Below are 22,515 nucleotides of genomic sequence, written 5' to 3'. Positions count from 1 at the left end.
TTATTTTATTTTATTTTATTTTATTTTATTTTATTTTATTTTATTTTATGAAGTCAAACAGGTGGACTTATCCCCCAAGCTGAGCTGCGGCTGCTCTGCAGCAGATGTGGTCCCTTGGCCCCGCACAGCCCCAGCATCAACCATGGCCAGTCCCTTTGGAGACCATGGAGCCCCTGTGGGGCTTCGTCCAGAAGGTGCTATAGCAGAAGTGGGGACAAGGACTGCTTGAAGGCCACCAAACTGAAGCACAACCCCAGATCCATCTGCTCAGTATAAACACACGCTTCGCGGTGCTGTACCTGGAGCTCCCTGCCTCCCCCAGGCATCTCTCCATCTCCTGCGCCAGACACGGCGGTTTGGATGGCAATTTACCCTGATGTTGAGGGCAATGACCACATGTTGCAGCTGCCATTTTTTGTTATTATTACACCAACTTTCCCACTCCAATGCCTTTTTTGAAAAGCATGCTTAATTGAGTTTATTCCTTCATTACTCAGAGAGTACCATTCTCCTCGCATTGTGTACCACAGACAAAACATATTAAGATCTGGCAGTATTCTTCCCAATGGCACGAGATCATTATTCTCCTTTTAACTCTTACTTTATACCTGTTATTCACAGGTTCAGTGCAGAGAAACATTAAAAAAAGATTTAGGCCTCCAGTGTTACTGGGGAACACCAGATCCGGCTTTTTATACCATGAAGAGTTAGAGGCCTAAGGCAGAAAGAACATATTCAGGGCCAGAAATAAGTGAGACAGTTTCCCCTCGCAATTCCATCAGCCTTTTTTTTTTTTTTTTTTTTTTTTTTAAATGCGGGAAGAGGAAAGCGCATTCCTGACCTTGTTTCGATGACACAATATCATCTCGATTTCACGCTGCGGGAGAAACGCTGAAGAGCAGGGACCCTGACCTGGGGAAGGAAACCTAGCTACACCACCATCATTTTTTCAATGAAACCGTAATATTCACATTCACTTTACAAAGCCGTGAGTAGCAACATAACAAGACAAACACTGCCTTCTGCCCCAGCTATACCCTTCCCTTGTGATGATCCGCTCTGAAGTAACTGCGGATTGAGAAGAACCGCACAGGTGCTGGGCTGGTAACAATTCTGGTTTTCTCTTCTTTCTAATTATTGGAATAAGCAGCAGCATTGAAGAAGAAAAAAAAAAAAAAAAAAAAAGGCCAAGCATTCCCCAGATCTGCAATTATTCTCTCGACTGGTCTACAATATTTCTTTCACTAATCACTGCAGCACAAAATATGCCAGAATTGCTTGAAATCCAAGTCCAATCTCAGACACAGTAAAAGACTGATAACGAATGTTGTTTACGCACATTTAATTCAACATACCAGAAGCAATTTTCTCACTCTCTTTAGCATTTTATTTGCTTATAAATACAAGTCAATACCACAAGATGGCACTTTCTTACTTGCGACACACACTATCATAAACACTTACCCTCTTCAAATGTTCCCAGATGTTTACGACATGAAACTTCTCAGTGGTTTCGAAACATTTAAAAAAGCAAGACCTTCTACAAACTGCATTTGTGTTTGATGTATATTAAATGAGGTCAGGTAATTAAATTCAAAAAAAGAATTTATAAATATTTCAGATAAGAAAATTTAAATACAAAAGCAGAGTTTGTATTAATTAAACTGAATAGCAATTTAAACTGGCCATAATGTATCTACATGGTTTAATTTAATTTAAAATACTTTTTAAACAATCAAATCCTCTAGCCATTCATCAAAACACTTATCTACTCAACTCTTTAAAAAATATTCTTGGTTAAGAAACCACCTATGCGTTTTCATAACAATCCTTATTCTGTCCTGTAGGTGGAAATGAAACAAAATCATATTCCAGACTAGAAAACAGCATAAGAAGGAAGAAACTTTTAAAAAACCTGATAACTTCAGACACTTCAACTCATTCTTCATTGCGTTTCTCAAAATACATGATCCGGTTTTAAAGTCTTTGAACGAAATGTAAACACTAGAAAACTCATTGTTGAAATATGTGAAGAATAAAGAACGCTGCACTAATATAGTGCATAATGATGCTGTGTCAAACTTGTCATTTACAGTAAATGTCACATTTTCCTCGGGATTGTCATGCCTTTTTTTTTTTTACTAATTCCTTTTGATGTCTGTAGATTCTCTTTTTTTTTTTTTTTTCTTTCATTCCCATTGCACAACAGGAAGAGATGTATTTTCTGGTCTCTTCAGAAAAGTTTCACAAGATCTAAGTCTTTGACTCCATTTTTTTTTTTTTTTTTAATAAAGAGGTGGCAAAATTTTAAGCTTGCAATACTTCTGCCCGGTATATTACACATCAGGAGATTCCTCAAAAAACTGAGAAGTCGGAGAGTTCCAAAAAAGAAAGCAGTTAAGGCAGTCGATGTCTACATTTGGATTCTTTTTTATGTTACATATCAACGTCTCCATCATAGGCTAAGGTTAGAGGCTTCTGCTGCGGAGGAGGGCTTTGATGCTGCTTTGTTTTTTTGCTGCAAGAAAGAGAGAAAGATTTCAGAAGACAAAAATGTAAGCTGCAATAAGCTCAGAAACGTCATCAAAAAACCAAACTTCAACAAAAAAAAAAATCAACTTTCCACGCTGGCTATTTCATTTTGCAACTAGGTGCCACCGCAGTACAGCGGCGACCTCCAAGAAAAACCACGTGGACCTGCTCGAGTGCTATAACGTGTGTGGTGCGGGCGCCCAGCCTGCCCAAAACGGGCAGCCAAACTGTGCTCTTCATCTGGAGAGGAAATAAAGCACATTTGTCTCCCGCGTCTTCTCCCAGCTGACAAAACAAGGAACACCTCGCAGAAAAATGGAAACATGAACTGTCTGTGAGTGGGATATTCTCATTTTTTCTTTGGCGCAGCATCGAAGCAAGCAACAATAATTATTATTGAGAAATACACTTCCACACCAGCCTTTGAGTGACGGAGAACTATGTAATGTTACTTAAAAAATCCTCTGTGTGCTCCACTGTGAAGCCACAGAGAGATGGCAGCTACATGGCTTGGAAAATAAGGAAGCTGCAACTCCTAAGCAGCATCCAAACACTGCTATTAAAGCTTTTAATTGGAGACAGAGACCAAGAGGAAGATTAAGGGGTTGAGAGAGAATAAAGTGATTTTGGATGGAAGCGGGCAATGACGCTGCCAGGTCACGGCTGTGACTCTCTGGCTGCCCACCCTGATCTGACAGGGCTTGGGGCAGCTGCCCCGCTGGTGTCGGTAACGGGCGGGCCAGCCCCGTGGTCCTCAGGGAGGGCCGTGGGTGTTGCAGGACACACGGACGCTGGCCGCTACTCCCTTCCTACCCTCCAAGAGGCATCCATGGCAGAGCCCTTCCAAATACACAAAGCAGAGAGCGCAACACCAGCTCTGCCAAACCAGCCCCACCACCCCTGCGACCGCTGCTTTGGAGAAGGACAGACAACTCCCCCGCCAGTAAAGCCCACCACCGGCGCCGCGCTGGTGCAGACCAGGGCTTCGGTACACCCGGTACCCTACTTCCAACAGCGGCTGGTAACGGCAGCTTTAGAGACAGGATGTGTTTCCATCTGCTGTATCCACTGCAAAAACCTATTTAGGGATTTCCTGAGCTGGAGCGTACATCCAGAAAACCGCAATTAACACCAAGAGACCCAATCTCCCGTGAACTGTTATGCCATCTTTGAATCCATTTATCTTCCTGGCATGCACAGTCCCCGGCAGCGGTAAGCTCGCAAGGTAATAATGCACCGTGTGAAAAATAAAATCTTTTGTTTATTTTAAACGATCATTTCATCAGATGCCTCCTACTCCTTACATTGTGGGAAATAAAAATTCCCCAGCGCCCTTTTCTACTCCATTCATGATTTCATAGATCTCTATTGTATTCCCATGTCAAACATCATTTTCCAACTGAATGCCCCTATTCTATTTAGTCCTTCCTTGAGCGGAAGCCAGCTCCTCGATCCAATCAGCCTCCTTGCTTTTTTTCAGTTTTACTTTATCTTTTTTTTAAAAGAACACAATAAAAAGCCCTTTCTAATCCCAGCAGAAGTCTGAATAAATATAAGGGCCTATTGATAACCAAAAATAATTCTTTCCCTGCATGGTCGCCATACTTCTTCATGATTTTACAATTTGGAGAGTTTCAAATTACTCTGAGGTAGGGGCCACAGGAAGGCAGTTAAGTAATCCAAGCTCCACCCTTTCCTAAAGTCTTGAGGATTAAACCTCTGCGACACAGAGCGTTGTGATATATTTTAGGTTGTTCAAATTAAACTAGCTGTTATTTAAGGACAAATACATGCCATACTCACCACAGCAGGTAGGATATAAATATCAGGAAAACTATGACGAGGAACCCGCCAGCTGATACTCCATATACCCACATCTTCAGTTTACCATCTGTTGGAAGATGATGAAAAAGGTCAGGGGGAGAAAAGGAGGGAATAAAAAACTTTATTTTAAAATATACAAATTCTTAAGAGATAAAGTAAAGAGAAAGCATACAAGCAAATGGGAAACACAGGAAGGACTGGATGGGGATAATCCATAAACCCCACACTTTTGATAGAAAAAACACTCCTGTAAAAATCAATGCCTTTAAAAGCAAAATCTTAACTTCGGTAAGGAGTGTACGTTTTCCTCAATGAAAACCGAAAACAAACTCTTCGTCTCAGTTTTCCAAAGCAGCATTATTTCCTAATCTCCCCCCTAGCTGAGCTCCTGCAGTTCATTACGGGCAGCCTGGGTTTATGGCGCCGTGCAAGAATTACAACCCGGCCAGGCTCCTGCCCCGGGGAAAGGAGCAGGGGCACGAGATAATTGCAGTACGTTCGCTCAGGAGCCCAGTGATGGCTCTGGCAAACGCACTCCAACGTTGAGCTGACGCAGACAGAAACGCAGGTAACACCTGATACGTTTAGCCCAAAGAAAAGAGGGCTGAGAAAGGACGGGATTGTTCTCTGTAAGTACTTGGGGGGTCAATTGGGGTAAAGACCAGCGAGCGCAAGTGAACAAGCTACTTAGAGCTGAAAAATGCTTGGGCAACAATTGGGAATAAATTCAGCTTAGAAGAAAAACAAGAATACGCTTTGTAATAGTAAGAGGGATAAAGTTGTGCAAGGGCTCCCCAGCTGGGCCCCAGGAGCAGGAGACACAACTGGCTTTGAGACAAGTAAGGCTCTTGATGGGGCTCTTTGGGCTGCAGGGCCGGGGGGGCGACTCTGCGACCCTCGCACATGTGAGCTTGAGCGTGCTGAAACATTTCCTTCTGATAGAAAGTCTAAAACCACATTATTTGGACCGGTCCTTAACTACAAGCTTCTCATTAATAATAATAAAACCTTTAAAGCTCGATATTTCTGTTTCTTGCTCCGATCTGGCTCCCTTGCAGGGAGAAGCGATGGTATTTTTGCCGTGCAGCGACAGTCCGAGCTGATTCACATCCAAAGGGCTGTGCACGCATCCTGGAGGCAGGAACACACACCTGCGCCGTGCCCGTTCGACAGAGGCCATTCCGAACTCAGTCACGCGAGTGGGGGAGTCACCTCATGGGACAATCACTGAGCCCATTTTACATTTTACATTTGAATGACGGAATTTTTTTTTCAAAGGGAAACATATTTAATCAGATCACATTCTTTCTGTTTTGTTTTTTTCTTCGAAGCTTTGTGGAAAGGCTGAGTACCTCTCACAGATTTTCTCTTCTCCTCGAAACACTTACAGCCTATCTCCCATGTGAGAAGAGCTTCGTTTGTCAGATTTGGGATTGTTTTGTTTCTTTTACTAAAGTCTGGGTATGAAATTTGTCGCCCTCCCAAGTGGAGATGGCCAAGAAGCATTTAGCAGTCCTGCAAAGGACTTTTGTTGCCTGTCAGAGCAACAAAAAGGCATCCCGCCACGTCTGCTATGAAGGCAGCTACGCTCTCCATCCCCAACGTAAAGGCATTGGACCATGTCATCCTACAATTTAAACAATGCTATTTAAATTGCCTCTCAACTTGAAAAAAAGTTTCTGTAACTGAACTCTGGCCTCCCAGAGTGTGATAAAGAAAGCAAAAACACAGCCGGATTCGAAATCAGTTCTGTGCACTCCTGCAGAGCATTTAAAAGAACAAAAACATCAGCCTCGTTAAATCGTTATAAAATGTGTGTTGCAAATTGTAAACGGGAAGGGAAATCACAAATTAACTGGCGAAAGGCACATATACTTTTACCGACAGATCTAAGTCCTTAGACGTACACAAATGTCAAGGTCTCCGGTCCCGAAGGGTGGTAAATGCCATCCACACAGGGAGCATTGGCCATAGACCTGCTATCAAGAGCGTTAACTGGTAGGTAACAGCGGTTTCCTGGCTCAGCTAGCAGTAATTACTGCAAACCCCCAGACTAGTAAGCCTGAGAGCCTGTTTAAGGGGAGTAATAACATATTTGTCAAGAAGTTAGACAAAGGGGAGTGATTTGAAGAGGGCCAGCCCTGAGCTGGGGTCTGAAGGGCACATACAGGCTGAGGAGTTACCTGCAGGACGCCATGGGGTTGGTGATACACTCAGCACACATGGAGCACGCTTATTCCTTTCCCACATATTGTTTCTATAACATTTCTGCCCTAAAATTAAATAACACCATGTTCTGTAAAAGCTCCTTAGTGCCTGTTCCCGTCTTGTAGCCCCCGGGGGAGAACTGGTTCTTGGATGCTGCACTGAGGTCAAGCCCACCAGAAGCTTGCAGGGCTGCAGCCTTGAACGCTGATTTGAAAAGAAGGGATTGCAGCATCCACCTACACCTCTCTCCCTTTTTCTAACCCCGTAAAGGTACCAGCTGAAGAGATGACACCTAAGTAAGACAGCCTACAGAGGGCCACGGATGCTGAAAAAAGGCAATTAACCCCAAACCTGTGACTCAAACTGCAGGTGAACTGCGTGGGCTTGGGGATGATGGGTTTGAGTGAAAACCAGCCAACTTGAAAAGGCTTTGGACCGAGCTCTATCAGCTCGGAGATTGTCAACGCAAAGGTTAACTACTGTATGCAAATCAAATATGTAAATGTAACATTCAAAGTGTGATCACATATATCAGGCAGAATTATGGCTCCCCGAATCCCATAACAGAAGCTTTCGCTACGTGTTTTCTAAAGTCTCGTGTTCTTTATAAAATAATAGGAAACAAATGCGATGTCAGGTAACAGAAGAGGGGAAAGGCTGCACCGCCAGTATTTCAGAATATGGGGAGCACTAACGCTTTTCAATAAAACTTGACAAGTCCAATACCTTCATCTCCCATTTTAAAGTCCTATTTGCATTTCAGAAATTTATTTTGACTAAATTAATCTTGCAAAGTAACAGTCAACGTGGTAATCAGCTATTACAGCTACGGCACCAGTTCTGTGGACCGGTCTGGGCGCACCCAGTACAGGGTTCTAACTGGGAAGCATTTTACGGTGTGGAAGTCGAAGATCCGTTTGGGATGCACTGTCTGGGCACAGCAGCTTGCCTGCTTGCTGTGTGGTTTTTTTGTCTGAGGCTAAACCACGACATCTGTCTTAACTTCAACACTTAAAACTCTAAACTCTACACTTTCTACCCTGTTTTTTTCATATACTTTTGAAATATTGCAAGAAGCAACCAGTGTCTTCTATAATCAAATCTTAAGTGCTTTCTGCTCTGAATCTTCTGAAGCGCTCGTGATCAATATCTTTCCTGGTCAAAATATATTACTTCTAGAAACATCATCAGATAATAGTTCTAAGCATCCCCCCAAATCACATATGAGTACACTTTTGCAAAATATTATTGCTTCGGTCTGTCTTTGCTCTCTCTCAACATAAGAGATAGTGATTACTCTGTGTAGGCACAAAGGAATGAAAGATGGCATGTGAGTTAGAAACTGGGAGGCTGCTCTGCAGCTCCCAGACACCACCTCTGATGTTACGATCTACAAAGCTTGTACTTTCTTCTACAGAAACATTGTAAAGACAATTTATTCCATTCATATTTAAGTTTTTCACCTGGATTAAAAGGTTGAATAGACCATCCTTTGAAAATGTCATGCATTTTTGAGTTGACGGGTTTATTTTTTCCAGCAATGGTCTTAACATCAGCTTTCTTATCTTCTAAACCTGGTACCTTCATGCAGTAATCCAGGAAACCATTTGATCTCATTATTTCTGTATATCCTCGCTCACAACCGCAGACTCCCCTCTAGGTGATAAAAGGGAATTCAGTATTAAATCAAATAGTATCCTCTCACAGAACAGTGCAAACTGTAGGCAAACCATGAAGAAACCGCAAGGTATACCCTGCACGTGCAACTTCACCACCACCAAACCAAACAAGCCAGGAACCGGTGCCCGCAAACCCATTTCAGTACAAAAAGCCAAAATATATTTGGGAAATTGGCTGAAAAGGGTCAGTAATTACACAGAAGCCCAACACAGCAACATCTTCATCCTAACAAGCTTAATAACAGGCATCTGTGGCTCGATCCAAAATCCTCTTGTCAGTAACAATTTTCCCACTGACCCTGCTGGGCATTAGAAGAGACGAAGAAGAAACAATCTCGCTTCACACCCAAACCCTCCCCATGTATTTCCACTGCGGTATTTCACAGGGCCATCTGAAATGAAGCTTCCTCTCTTACGACTAAATACCCACTGCCCTGGATCAGTCTAAGCAGTTTCTTCAACGGGTTTCTTAGAATTCAATGGGTTTCTTAGAATTAGAGTGATTCACTGAATATATACTCCTTTTTCTTGATACCTACTTTAAAACAGATTTATTTTTAGTTTGCCTTTCTTTCCTAATTATCTTATAATTACGATGCCTGTCTGAGGGTCTGATATGCTTGGTTACAACCCAAACAGGCGATTGATTTATTCTCTGTGATAAGAATTTAACTCGACATCAGTTTTGCGGCCACAACATCCCCCACTTGTTGACAGACATGATCTTGAGCTTTTCTGGACAAAAGGTGAAGTCTGAAGAGTTTTTATAGCTAGTAAGTTTATGCTTACCCATCATTTTTATGTTCCCATAGGCCCTGAACACTCTCATGACCACTCTCTCGGCCACATTCAGTTGCCCGTGAGCTAGTTTCCAGTGGTAATTCCTCCCACCAGAGACTCAGATGAAGCTGAGCGCTGTGGAGGTGATTTTCGAAATAAAAATATCTAAACCCCAACCACCCCTGGCCACTTTAAGGGTTCTGGGTTTTATACTCCATCACAGTACTGACACAGAGAAGGAAGGCTTTTTGGGAAGCTCTTACTCCAGAGTTTGGTACTGCAGGAAGGGACATTTGTAACCTCTGGGCTCGTGTTTGCTCAGAGGCAAAGAAGTGGCAGTGGCTCAAAGATTTAGCAAGTGTTGCAGATGCTCAACATTTCAGCAAAAGGGTCACTTCCAGGTTTTGCTTTAGAAGGCAGCATGGGGTGGTGAGATCATGCTCCTACAGTTTCCCTACCCTCATGGGGGTTTTCTGTGTCCGTGGAGGAGCGGGAAAGGACATACTCTTCTATCTCCTCTCTTACAGAACTTTACAGTCCATTTTCTATGGGACAGAACAATAACATTCAATGAAAATTAAACCAAGAGGTTCCAAAATCCCTCCATGGAACAAAACCAAAACTGTAACACCACATAAACACTCCATCGCTCATTTGTGCAGGTTTATGAAGGTTTCCTTTCAGACTGAAATTCCCACAGCCTCCTCGAGGTGGTACCATGGACACACTAAACTATTTTCTGGCTCCTGGAATGCTTTTAAGAATCGGAAGCAAATTGAATAGATTTTGCGGTGTTAATTTCTCAAAGATGTTCTGCAGCGAGCAATTACCTGCGTGCAGTAGGAGAAGGGCTTTCTGCACGCCGGGTTGCAGTGCCGAACTTCTGCAGGTTTCGTCCGAAGAGCACACCCTCCTGTAAAAGAAAATACTGAGTGCCTTCAAGGGCATGTTTTAAAATATTTTTGACTTGGAACACTATAGTGTAAGAAATGCTTGCTTGCTTATTTTATATAGTTAAATACTAGTCTACGGAGCACATTAGCATAATATCTGTAGGCACTGCATTAATTAATTTGCCTTAACAAGGCAGGGAATTATTATCATACCCATCTTGTTAATGGAGAACAGAGATATACAGATTTAAGCAATTTGCCACAGGCCACATAGGAAGTCGGGGACAGAATCGGGAACTAGATGCAGATCTTCTGTGTCCTCATTAATGTCTTATCTACATAAGAAGACATAATCCACATAACGCCTTTGCCCATTCTCACTTGGGGAAGCCTGTGCTTCTACAGGAATAAAAACATATTAATGAGTTCTTAACTACCTGGCAACCTTTGCACATAAAACTTTTGTTATTATCTTAACTACTCATTATAATTAGAACGAGATAAGAACACCTGCATTTTCATTTCTACTCTCTCCTCATTCACCCTGTGCATATTGAGAGAGATCCTACGGATGTGCGAGCCCTACTGCCTTTGCCAATCTCTCGCCAAGCTTCAAAGTACTGACCATGAATTTCCCTCTTCACCCTGCGCAGGCAGAATTTGTAGGTCACAGCAACAGCAGGGATCTCACAGTGTGAGCGGTCTGAGATTCCTGTGTGTTGAATAGAAGAAGAGGTACAGAAGCTGGGCTCTCTACCACACGTGTGATGTTCTCCACGGTCACAGGAAGGTTGCACTAACGGCTGTGCAAGCCAGCCCAGGAAGCCCTTTCAGTACATGGACACTCGTTTCTTCCCGTGACCGACCCAACAGTAGGGGTAACTCACCCAAATACTCTCAGGTAATGACACGTGTGATGTTGACCTGCCAGCAAGGCTGGGGAGCTCCCATCTGCCTTTCCTACACACAAATCTGAAGTGAAATTCTGAAGGAGTTAGGAAGGCTGTCCAACTTCCCTCCGAGAGGCTGATGCAGAAGAAGAGAAACCCGGATGGAGACTTTTCGTTCATAATTGCGCATGGCAATTTTTGGATATACCTGTGACATTTATTCCATCTGAGCGCTGACACCACACTGTGCGTACGTTGTCTCGCCAAAGGCTGGTTTTCCACAGGTAGTCATAACACTTCCCTCCTGCAATACCAACACCAGTTAGTCTTCACCTTGCAACAAATCCAGAATAAACTCTTGAAGGGGAGGAATCAGCGCTGTGGCCACGCTACCTGAGCAAGGTCGCGTTTCCATCTCTTGTCCAGAGCAGCTCTCCTGGTTCTCCGGTGACTGAACGATAAATGCCCTGGAGCGAGACTGGCGACCCGTTGTCTCGAAGCTCCTGCCATCGATGCAGGTGAGCTCGCAGGAGCTCCATTCTGACCACTCTGTCAGGTGGCAGTCTCCTGCACGTCGAAAGAATAAACCACAGGTTTTCAAAAGGAATTAGCATTAAAGGATAAGGGGAACCTAAGCGTACAACAGCTTTAATAGTGAAATACTCCCAGTTTATCGCCCAGTGGTATGCAACATTCAGATTTTCTGCTGCATGGGGAATCTCATTTTCTCAAAAAACAAAAGGCTTTTTCAGGTGAACAGCAAACTGAGCATTTACCTGATCTGCTGAAATACAAATTATTACTGCAATGGCTGACAGTACTCAGAGCTATCGAAACATAGAATAGAATCATACAATGTGTTGGGCTGGAAGGGACCTTTTAAGGTCATCTAGTCCAACGCCCCTGCAGTCAGCAGGGACATTTCAACTAGATCAGGTTGCTCAGAGCCTCATCGAGCCTGGCCTTGAATGTCTCCAGGGTTGGGGCCTCCACCACCTCTCTGGGCACCCTGTGCCAGTGCCCAGACTGGGTGCCCAACATCTCCACCTCAGACAGCTATCCCAGGCAGAAATGCACCAGGACTTTCCAAAGACTTTACCTGGGCAAGGCACAGAGCACGGTAAGTGCAGCACATTCTCTTTTGATGGCAGCTCACCACATAACGCATTTTCTACCGGTTTGGATGTAGCAGAAACAGATGCATCGTGCACTACACACGTGAGGTTGCGGACTTGCAGTCCATCTCCACACTGTCCACCCTATGAAATGACAGAAGGGAACAGAGACACGCATCGCTGACATTAGCAGATGACAGAAGAAATACAGTTGATTCCACCTAAAAAAACATTAAAGATACAGATTTTGTCTTTGGACTGCAATAGTATCCCCGGTTATGGGAAGACAGATGGAGATCTCTACGCATCTCTACAGAAGCTCAGAGACAGGGGCAGAAAAGCATGTCCGCACCAAAGCAGGAGTAGAGCTGGGTACCATAAAAGCTGAATACTGTCTTTGGGCTTGGTCCTTCATGCCTTTAACTAGAGCTAGTGAATTTATTGATTCTTACGAAGTGCCCAATTTCATGAACACAGACATTTCTGGCTTCTCTAGAGAGGCCAAGAGCAAAGCCTTCCCATAAGGAACAGACATTTCCACGCACCTCATAGAATCATAGAATTGTTGAGGTTGGAAGGGACCTTTAAGATCATCGAGTCCAACCTTTAGCCTACCCTGACAAGAGCCACTTCTAAACCATGTCCCTAAGTGCCCCATCTACCCTTTTTTTAAACACCTCCAGGGATGGTGAATCCACCACCTCCCTGGGCAGCCTATTCCAATGTTTAATAACCCTTTCAGTGAAAAAATGTCTCCTAATATCTAATCTAAACCTCCCCTGACGTAACTTGAACCCGTTTCCCCTTGTCCTATCACTTGTCACTAGGGAGAAGAGGTCAGCCCCCATCTCTCTACAACCTCCTTTCAGGTAGTTGTAGAGGGTGATAAGGTCTCCCCTCAGCCTCCTCTTCTCCAGGCTAAACAACCCCAGCTCCCTCAGTCGTTCTTCATAAGGTTTGACCTCCTCTGTCCCTACAGCCCAGCAGGAGCACTTACGTGGTTTAAACCCTGCAACAGCAAAAATCCTCCAGCACGCTTGATTAGCCTGCAAGGGTTATTGAGCACTAGGCAGTCTGTGTAACTTGTTAAAGGGAGCTATTGGTTCTGAAGTAGACAGAGATCATCAACTCGTGTCACACACGCTACCAAAACATCATCCGAAGTTAGGCACAGCCTGTTAGCACTGAACCCCATTTGAACAAGCAATAGGAGGCTCCAAGCTCACCAGCCCAGTTCTGAAATACTTAGCCATACACCAAACTACTTGCTGAAGACGACGTACTTTACGGGGAAATCAGTATTGTTTGGCTAAAGCGATGATCAAGGGCTGAGGATGCTGTAAGAACTGAAGCACCGGGGCTGTTTCTAGAGGCTGGGATTGTTTCATTCTCATCTGAAAAACAGAGCTGCGATGATGTTTGAGGTGCACACCTTAAACCCGCGTGATGCTTTATGAATGTGCGCCTGAAGCCCTGCGGAAATGACACTTCACAAAATTCAGTAAATAAAACTCAAGAAGGAGGATGAAACATTACTTTTATATAACCATGGGAAGTGCTCCTTTGGATCACTTGGCAGTGAATTCTTTTAAAATAATGGACTACATCTGCAGAAGAGAATGGCTCCTGCCAAGCGCATTCATCCAGCAGCGTGTTTGCTAGCAGGAATCTCAAGGATGTCTCTCCTGCGCACACCTGGTAGCTTTTTCGTTCTCTCCATCCCTTCTGTTGCAGACCCACGATGAAATGAAAATGAGATCATAACTAGCTGGATTTAAAGCAGTTGCTAATCAAAAGTGTCTGAGAGAAGTATAAGCGTAGATTTACTCTACGCAGCCAGATTTCAAGTTTTTAACGCTGTGTTTCACTTTAGTCAGTGCGTAACTTACTGTTCTAAATTACTGTTTCACCACTGAAACATCTATTGCGGTCTGAGATTAATGGTGTGTGAATAACTCATGCGGCTGTCAGTTGGGTCGGAGCTCTTAGAAATGGCTGGTGGAAACAGAAGACGATGTGGAGAAAATTCTCGGGGGAAGTGGGCACTAATCAAAGCGCAGCGTATTTCCAGCTCAAAGGGGCTCAAGGAATGACTAAAGTTTACTGGAAATGACAAAAAAAGTTTTTAAAAAGATAGTTATCCTTGTATAAACGATATATAGGTATTGATATACTTATCAATATATAAATAGTTATATGAATATCTAGATGTAAATACAAATAACAGGTGAAAACAATACATTTTTTAGTATAGCATTCTCCACTATAAAAATCCACATGCAACGTTCTTCATTCTTCTGCCATGCAATATTGGAAATACATTCATATTTTCCAATGTTTAGAATAAAAAATACACAGAATATGTGGACAATCCTCAAGATAAAGGTTCGCTTTTTAACAGTGGCTTCCATTTGCTTGCTTTCTTCCAAGACCAGCAACCTGTTTTTACGATCAGTTGAACATGCTTAAAAGATAAAATGTCATCCTGTCATTTACAGAGAGACTTTTTTTTTGGTATATTTGGTAGGACCATAAGCAATGCAGGAGCACTGCATTAACTTCCTTATCATCTTCAAAATTATTCACGTCCCCAAAATTATACACTTGAAGGTCTAATTAATAGGTGTGGAATCAGTGGAAGCTTGCTGCAGCAATGGCACGCTGAGGATGCTGCTAATCAGAGGAGACCTGCCAAGGAGTGGATCACATATTCAAAACTCGGGGGATCAAATCCGTATTGTAAATGCTCCTCCTTGGAAGATGTGATCACCTGAGGATGGCCTAGAACCAGCATTTGTCTCTCGAGTCACAAGCTCCCATCAGGAAATATGTGGGGATTTAACTTCCAGAAAGGATTTCCTCCATTTGGCTGCAAAAATGTTTATGCTGACCCCATGGAGGATGCAGAACCCACCCTGGGTCCCACAAATACAGCCGGGGGGTACAGGCCCCTCCAGAGGCGCCTGCATGGACCCTCCACCTCTCCCCCCTCTCACCCCAACTGTAAAATACCTGTAAAATAAGGAGCAGGTTTACACCAGGACTGTGTTTTGACATCCAGGTATCTTTTGAATTGACCAACACACTAACATAAGGCAGCATCTGCACAAACCTCTCACATCACCCTCCGATGCGTTCCACACACAACACGCTAATAAGACAAGAGATAACAGTCCTAATCAGATGCTTTGCCCAGACGTGCCTCTCAGAAAAGTTTTCCCTTTTCAGCTTTTACTGGGGTTCATGTGTGTTCACAATTATTTTAGGTAAAGAGCTGATTGGGCAATCCTTTCACAGGTTGATGAGCATTTAATCAGGTGAAAGTTGTCTTTAATGAGGAAGCGTTGCGTGATCACATTTAAGGGACTGCTTTTAAAACACTCTAGCAAGGAAGGGTTCTTAGTCTTCTTACGAATGTTAGGCAGCTAGTGCTTGATAATGTCTAGCGACTTCACTTATATTCCTTTAATGGAAAAATTATGAACAGCGTCAGCCACTGCTAATTTTTTTAATTTTTTTTTTTTTTTTTTTACTAATCAGGGTAAACCACTTCAACTCCAGTAGGGAAATGATTAATGTAATGTAACCCTTTCAGATTAGGGGTATTGACTGTTTCCCAAGTTCTGCGTCCCTCTGAAGGCAGCAGAACTGCCCCTCGCCCCCCGGAGGTGTGCCTGTGACAAGAGTAATTACCTGGAGAGCAATGCACTGATTTCCGTACCGTGAAAATCAGCAACACGGCACACTTGGTGGGCTCTATTCCTAAACATGCACACTCCTCCTAATTATTCACACGAAGTCAGTTTAGCATAAAACAGTCCTTTTACAATTAAGAAAAGCAGTCTCAGTTATCTCATAATACAAGGAAGAAATATTTTAGCCTTATAATTAATTGTCCTGTTTATATTATTACAGGAAGACACTTTCACAATATGCATTTTGGTCTTACCATAGGATGCATTTACCCTATTTAACAAAGCATCCTTGAAAAAAGGACTTCTGAAAGCTTTCTTTAGAAAGTAAGCTTAAGCTTCTTTTCCAGTAAAGCACAGGAATAAATCACCCTGTATTTATGAACTACATTTAATTCCTAAGCACCTCATTAAAGAGAACTGAACATGAATAAAATGGCTCCTCTCCAAAACAAAGCTAAGGGTAGAGAAACTACATCACAGTAATTTACGGAGAGAAGCAGGCTCTATCTCACTGAAAGCACAGGACGGTATCTGGGCTAGGGAAGGCTGTGATTATTTGCTCTGAGCTGAAATTTAGCTGGGTTCTGGATGCGCACACTTTTAATCTGCACGATGTACGCCAGGGCGTTAATTCAGCTCACCTACTAATTCTTTTATCAGCTCCGTTAGCTCCTGCGGTTGAAGGTCTCTTCCCTAATGTTTAACAGAATTTGCTTACATTAGCTGGACAAAATATCAGCTGATGTTATAATTTTTGTTATATTTATGTTATACATAAATAAATACCAAGTGCAGTACACACAAGGACCATGCTCACATCCCTAGTTACAATGAGCTGTTGTTCATTATACGAAAAATAAATATATTTCTGTTTTTCTGATCATGGACCATCCGAAGACTGTCAACGCTCCAGATTTCATTTGTGAAAATCTGGGAAAATCCAGGGTATCCATTCTGCCTCCCGCAGTATTCGCTACACGTCCACCTAACTGCATCTAGAAACCAGGCAGGTATTCGAGGCATTCGCAGTGCGGTAGAGGGCAGAGCAGAAAACACAAGGGACGTGTCTTTACGCGCATTATTGGCTTCAATCTCCTACAGGGTATAATGTGGAGAAGCAGCCACAGATCCGCGCGCAGGTCCCGTCCCCTGGGACCAGAGAGGGCACTTTTCCACCCCAACCACCCTTCTCCCACCACCACCTCAGCACCGCCGGCGTCAAGCAGCCCGAGTAGACTCCGCTCTGCCCAAGAAACCTCACTGGGAAAGATCCACTTCTGCTTAAACTGGGTTACCGACTAATAATGTTTTAACATTGGAAATGTGATCTAAGGGATAAGAAGAGAAGAAAAAGCATAGAGGGGGGGAAAAAGTCAATTCAAGCCTGATGCAAGTCACTGGCAGTGAAAAAACTGATGGCTCTGGTGCGGAACAGAGGTGCTGAGCGTACGTACAGCACATCGCAACTGAACCCAGCCATTTTTAGATCACTGAAAAGATAGCCAGGCTAAGGGGAAAGTAGAAACCAGCACTTCATACAATAACTCACACTATTGTGCCGGAGATCTTGTGGGGAAAGACCTGCTATACAGTATGCTTTAGAAAAAAAAAAAAAAAACACAAAAAAAACCCCAAAGGAAAAAAATAAGGAAAGAAAAAAGATAAAAAGGCTAAGCTCTCTTGAAATCTAGTGTATCTATTTTCTTGTTAGCGTTATTTTATATAATTAAATTATAGGTCACCATGACTATGCTCACTCAAGCACATTTACTCTGTAAATCTTCTTTAATACCTCTATAAGCTCGCAGTACTTGAACCCGTATTGCTATAAATCTCTGCTGATGGCTGGAAGATGAGGTGCAGAGGTTTACCGCTCCTGAACTTCCCCTGCTTCCCTACGGATCTCACCAGCACCTTCAATGGCCATAGGGACACCTCTGACCCGCCAGCGGCAGCCTCCATCAATTCTGCCATTTCATGATGGGTTTTGCCGTTGACCCCGGCAGCGGGGAACGCGTGGAGCCCTCGGGGATGGGAGGAGGGATGCGTACCTGGACTCTGCAGGGAGACCACGGCCCCAGCAGCCAGCTGTAGCAGGGCTTCACCGGGCAGCTCCTGTGCTGGGTGAGCTGCTGCGGGCAGGGTCTGCCCTCGCCCGCCGCCCGCAGCACCACCGAGCGCCCGCGCACCATCTGGCCTAGGCGAGGGGAGAAGACAGGACACGGTGAAGGAGACCCGGAGAAAGGAAAGGAAGAAAGAAAGAAAGAAAGAAAAGCAGGTTTTGTGATTTGTCAGTATTCCCAGTCCATTTTCCACCGCTATAGTCGGTTTAAAAACACAATTAATTGGGAAGACAATTTGGGTAATATGGACGCAATTGCTAAGTCTAGGTGACGCAGTCACCGATATTTTCAAACACAACCTTTAAACACAGTTTTGTATGTTTTCCAAATACATTATTTGTTTATGCAACACATTAAAATACTTGACTAAATCCTGATTATTAAATATGACAAGAAAATAATTCCCGTGGCAGCATCATTTCTAATGTTACACATTCAATATGTTTCCAGAGATTTTTAACAAATGAAATTTTCTTTTTATGACCAATTATGTGCATCTAATTTGAAAACTGCAAACACTCTAGTGGCTATTACTGTCCATAACCACTTCTGCCATTTCCATTAAAATCCTATTTATTATTGGTGAAAACTTCTTCAGCCACTGAATGGAAAAAGCAATTATGTTACTACTTTTGAAATAATAAAACTGAATATATTCATTAAAGTTACAGCAATTCCATTTCTGTCTCCTTTGCTGTCCATTTACGTCCAGGAATGTTTTCACTCAGAATGTTTCAATTAGAATCCCGGCTCCAATTTAAAAAGAAAAGCGTCAGGGACGGGAGGGCAGGGGGGGAAAGCCCTTCTGCAACAGGATGCAGAAGGTTGTGCAGCGGATAAAATTTCTGCCTTGACTTCCACTAGGCGTGGATTTGAGAGGCGGTTGAAAAAAAAAAAAAAATAAAAGGTCTGGGTAATAAGGGCACACACATGCAACAAGACAGATGCAGGCGGTAATTGCTAACTCACTGAAAAGGAAAGAGATAACGTGCCGCGGTGGAGCTCTCCCATTCGCATCGCACTATTCCGCCTGCAGTCGCGAGCGGAGGGGAGTCCGGGGGGGAAGCAAACACCCCCGAGAAGCGGGGAGGCTGCGATATTCAGCCAGATCCTTCTCCCAGCTATTTATGCACGCGCTTTTTAATTAACGGCACTGCAGCTGGGTTTAAGGTACATCTCTCGTAACTGCCATCATGACGGTCTACGGAGCAGGGGTTCCAAAAACATTTTAGCAAATAAAAATTAAAAGCAGACACACCTGAAAAAGCTACTGAAGGGTACACCTCAGTAAGCTCTCTTACCTTTACAAAGCTATTCCCTTGCTCTGACCCATTGCATTCCATTTTTAAGCCCATTTAAACCAATTTTAAAATTTCCTCCTCTTCCAACTCTAATCCCCTGGACCCGGGGAGTTTGTAAGAGAAGTGATGATAAAAGCTCTTATCCACATGACTGTGCATTCAGCCATCACAGAATCAGGTACATTAGGAGCTGGGAAAAAATCCTACCAGCTGAGAGGAAAGGAAAGGTAAGAAACTCCTACGGTTCACCAGGAAATAGAGAAAGGAAGAGAAACTCCGCATCCCGCTGCCGGCAAACCCCAGGGCAGCCCTCCCCTGCCAACAGGCCAAAATTAGCTGTTCCTTCCTCCCCAGCAATGGGCAAAATTCGCCGGATTCTTCTTAATTCTGAATGCTGAGGGCCGGTAAGCGACGGAAAAGGTTCTTTGGGAAACAGTGGGAAGCCCGTGGCCGTGGGATGCTCACCCGGGGCAGGCAGCTCTGCCAGGCACGAGCTCCCAAAACGCCAGCTCCGGAAAAGGAGATCTAGGCTTGAAAGATCTGATTTCATTAGGAGGGACTTGAAAGCCTGAAGCATTCATCAAGCTATTTTAATTAAAGAAATAATTTCCTTTTGTACACTCTGTTTAACATCTTTCTAGCAAAATGTAAATGGGAAGATCATTGAACAGAAAACACGATTTGCCTTTTAAGAGGAATTAACAACTGTTCTGTATTTATTTACAATTTATTTTCCTACAGTTGGTCACGCAAACCATTTAAACTCACTATCTTCACAATGGTCAGCTGGTGCTTGACGCATTTAGTCCATCACTCTCTTTTTCGACTGTGAATAAACCACTGAAGCGAGAAATTTCATTGGAATCTCTCTTTGCACAATCACTGCAGTGAGTTTCTTTGTTTTCCGTACCTGGGTGCCCGGTTACCACTCAAGTAGGAGAAAAACTCCCTGTCCTTACTTTTTCAATACCTTATCTTTTGCTGCCTATGGAGAACAGGATCTCACTGCATCTGAAATTATTTTTCTTCCAATACAAACCCTGCAAGAGTCAAAGCAATCCTAGTTGTTTCTTTATTTTCCCAATTATTTTTTCTTTAATTTCCCCATTAATTGGTCACACCTCTGTTTCCTCTGCTCTGCAGTGTTAAATGATACGAAAATTAAGACAGAAAGTGTGCTGGAAGTTGAAAATAAGTATTTCATATCCTCAAATTTGTCATTAGCTTTGAAAGGAGGAAAAGAGAGTCTAGTCTTGTTAATGCCGGTCACTTAAAATCCTTTTTTGCATCAGCGGCTAAAATTTCATTTCAGAAACACAGGATTTTATTTTCTAATCTGAAGAATAAGATTTTTTTACCCCCAAAAAATCTTGCCGTTCCTTGCATTTTATTCCCACAAAGTGACGCGTTGCAGCTGAAACCAAGACGATTAAAATTCCTGGTAGACTTCATCCCAGCCAAAATTACTGACACGTCGTTATCTGTTTGATGAGCATGAGCAGAGCATATAAAACACAACCCTATCAAGCAACCGCAGGACCAGAGCGGCAATCAAGTGACTTAAATACAGCCCTGGAGGTCAGGTTAGGTCAAGTCACAAGCACAGGGGACGGGTGATAAATGGAGCTTTTTCATCTACTTCCTGCTGCCAGTCCCACCAGCGGGCACTGGGGCATCCCCAGCTCCGCGAGAGGTTTTGGTGGCCCCTCTTCCAGCAAGGCCTCCCAGCACCACCAAAGCAGAGCTTAACGAGTTTGAGTAGGAAGCGAGAAAAAGTCACGGAAGTTTCTTCTCCAGAAGGCAACACCAAAAATGTCTTCCCAAATTGGTGAGGAATCAGTGAAAAACGTGACCACCAAATTTTTCAGTTGTGCACATCCTTGTCCCCCTCGTTTCCATCCCATGGGTCAGTCTGGTGTTGGGGTGCCACGTCTCTGCAACCTGCTACGGTCTCTTCTGGGCTCTGAGGACCGAGCAAGGCATGGCAGCGTGTTCAACCCTGGGTAAGTCCCATAATTTATCTGATGAAATCAGCTTTACAAGGGGCAAAGCGTGGGTTCAGGTGTTCTTATACTATTCAGCACTCCCGTTAGACCACTTGGGAGAAACCATGCAGGATTGGAAAACACTTCCGTAGAGAAATTCCGCATCCCTGTGTATTAATTTGCCTTAACAAAGGAAGCGCAATTTGCTGGGGATTATCCGTACCAAACACGTCTTTCCTGTCACTTTGTTTCAGGCCGTGGGAGCATCATCCATTAACGCAGCACTACACACCTTGTCATAGCACTACAGCAACTGATGTGAGGGGCCCTAATATATAACCCAACGTCAGCCTAAAGCCCTAGCCAGGATCCCGAACAGATGCTGCCCAGAACTACAGCTGCAACAGGCAAATATCAGTTACACGTCTCCGTAGGCTCAGCGCAGGCAGGAAAGAGAGATCTACTTTACTCATCATCATTTATAAAAATCAATATATTCGCCTTTGGCTGCTGTGTACCAGAACCATCTTAGCTGTCAGTGCCACATCCACAGCAGCACCGCTTCATGTTTAAATGCATTGTTCCATAAAATAAAATCTGAGCAAGAGAAAGGTACCATCCATTAAAATATATCACAGCAAACCGTTACTGGAAGAGATGGACAGAATAAAAATGTTAGCAACAATGCTTGAGTTAAGAAACACATGAAAACGTAAATCCAGCAACACTAAATTCTGATCTGAGCGATATTTAAATTCTGTTTCTTTTTGAAGCCATTTATGGTACTTCAGTAGGCCCTTCACATGCTCTCCAAGAAAAGCCAGAAAAGCAGAATATTACTGTGAGCGGAGCCAGTAACGGTGCATACAATTGATTTGTTGTGAATTATTTTTGAGAACCGTGCATCTAAGACCTACATTTTAGCTTTATCAAATAGTGGGCAATTACTTATTTGGCAAAGGGAAGCGGAATCAGTGTTTACTACAGCCAATTCCCACAGCTCCTTTACTGTCATCCTTTGGTTTTCCCTGTCCAATTTGAGGCTTCATCCTATTCTCGCAAATGCCTGTGAGAAACTCCTGATGATTTCAAAGGTATTGCAGTCCGAACCTTCGGGTAGGAAGCCCTCACTGTGTTCATCTGTGAAGTACCACCTGTAGATGAGTACATAATTAATGTCTTCTCCATTAACACCATCATCAAGTGCTATTTATAGCCGACTGGATGTCAGTGAAGAAGCTGAAATGACAGTGTTTCTCCTGTTGGAACCATACAAAGGCCATGGCTGTAGGACTGGTGCAAAGGTCCCTCCACCATGGATGTTTGATATCAGCGTAGCTCCACACTTGACGGTTGCTGCAGCAAAACTCATATCATGACTGGGGCTGCGGTAAAATAAACCATGCGCTCGGAATAACTTGGATGCAGAGTACTTTTGTTTCACTGACGCTCCCGCTTTGGGATGAGATTCAGAAGACTCTTGGGACCCT

The 22,515-nt window shown here is 43.5% G+C and overlaps 1 protein-coding gene across 6 annotated transcripts in view; it reads right to left on the bottom strand.

Annotated features, from left to right (window-relative positions):
* Positions 1 to 559: 559 nt before the first annotated feature.
* Positions 560 to 22,515, bottom strand: part of THSD7B (thrombospondin type 1 domain containing 7B) — a 330,826-nt gene continuing 308,870 nt past the window's right edge. For 5 of the 6 annotated variants that reach the window (XM_074594199.1, XM_074594198.1, XM_074594195.1 and 2 more), the window contains 8 exons: positions 17,668 to 17,813; positions 11,906 to 12,065; positions 11,200 to 11,373; positions 11,015 to 11,110; positions 9,854 to 9,936; positions 8,028 to 8,220; positions 4,336 to 4,423; positions 560 to 2,518 (listed from right to left, as the gene is read on the bottom strand). In XM_074594199.1, the coding sequence (XP_074450300.1) occupies positions 2,437 to 2,518; positions 4,336 to 4,423; positions 8,028 to 8,220; positions 9,854 to 9,936; positions 11,015 to 11,110; positions 11,200 to 11,373; positions 11,906 to 12,065; positions 17,668 to 17,813 (1,022 nt within the window). In that variant the 3' untranslated portion in view covers positions 560 to 2,436. Of the gene's footprint in view, positions 2,519 to 4,335; positions 4,424 to 8,027; positions 8,221 to 9,853; positions 9,937 to 11,014; positions 11,111 to 11,199; positions 11,374 to 11,905; positions 12,066 to 17,667; positions 17,814 to 22,515 lie in introns of those variants that run through there. The other variant, XR_012588260.1, reaches the window with a different exon arrangement.

The sequence above is a fragment of the Larus michahellis genome, chromosome 7 (assembly GCF_964199755.1).
Source record: "Larus michahellis chromosome 7, bLarMic1.1, whole genome shotgun sequence".
NCBI lineage: Eukaryota > Metazoa > Chordata > Aves > Charadriiformes > Laridae > Larus > Larus michahellis.
The sequence above is the reverse complement of the archived record's forward strand: the minus strand, read 5'-3'. Positions and strand labels throughout refer to the sequence as shown.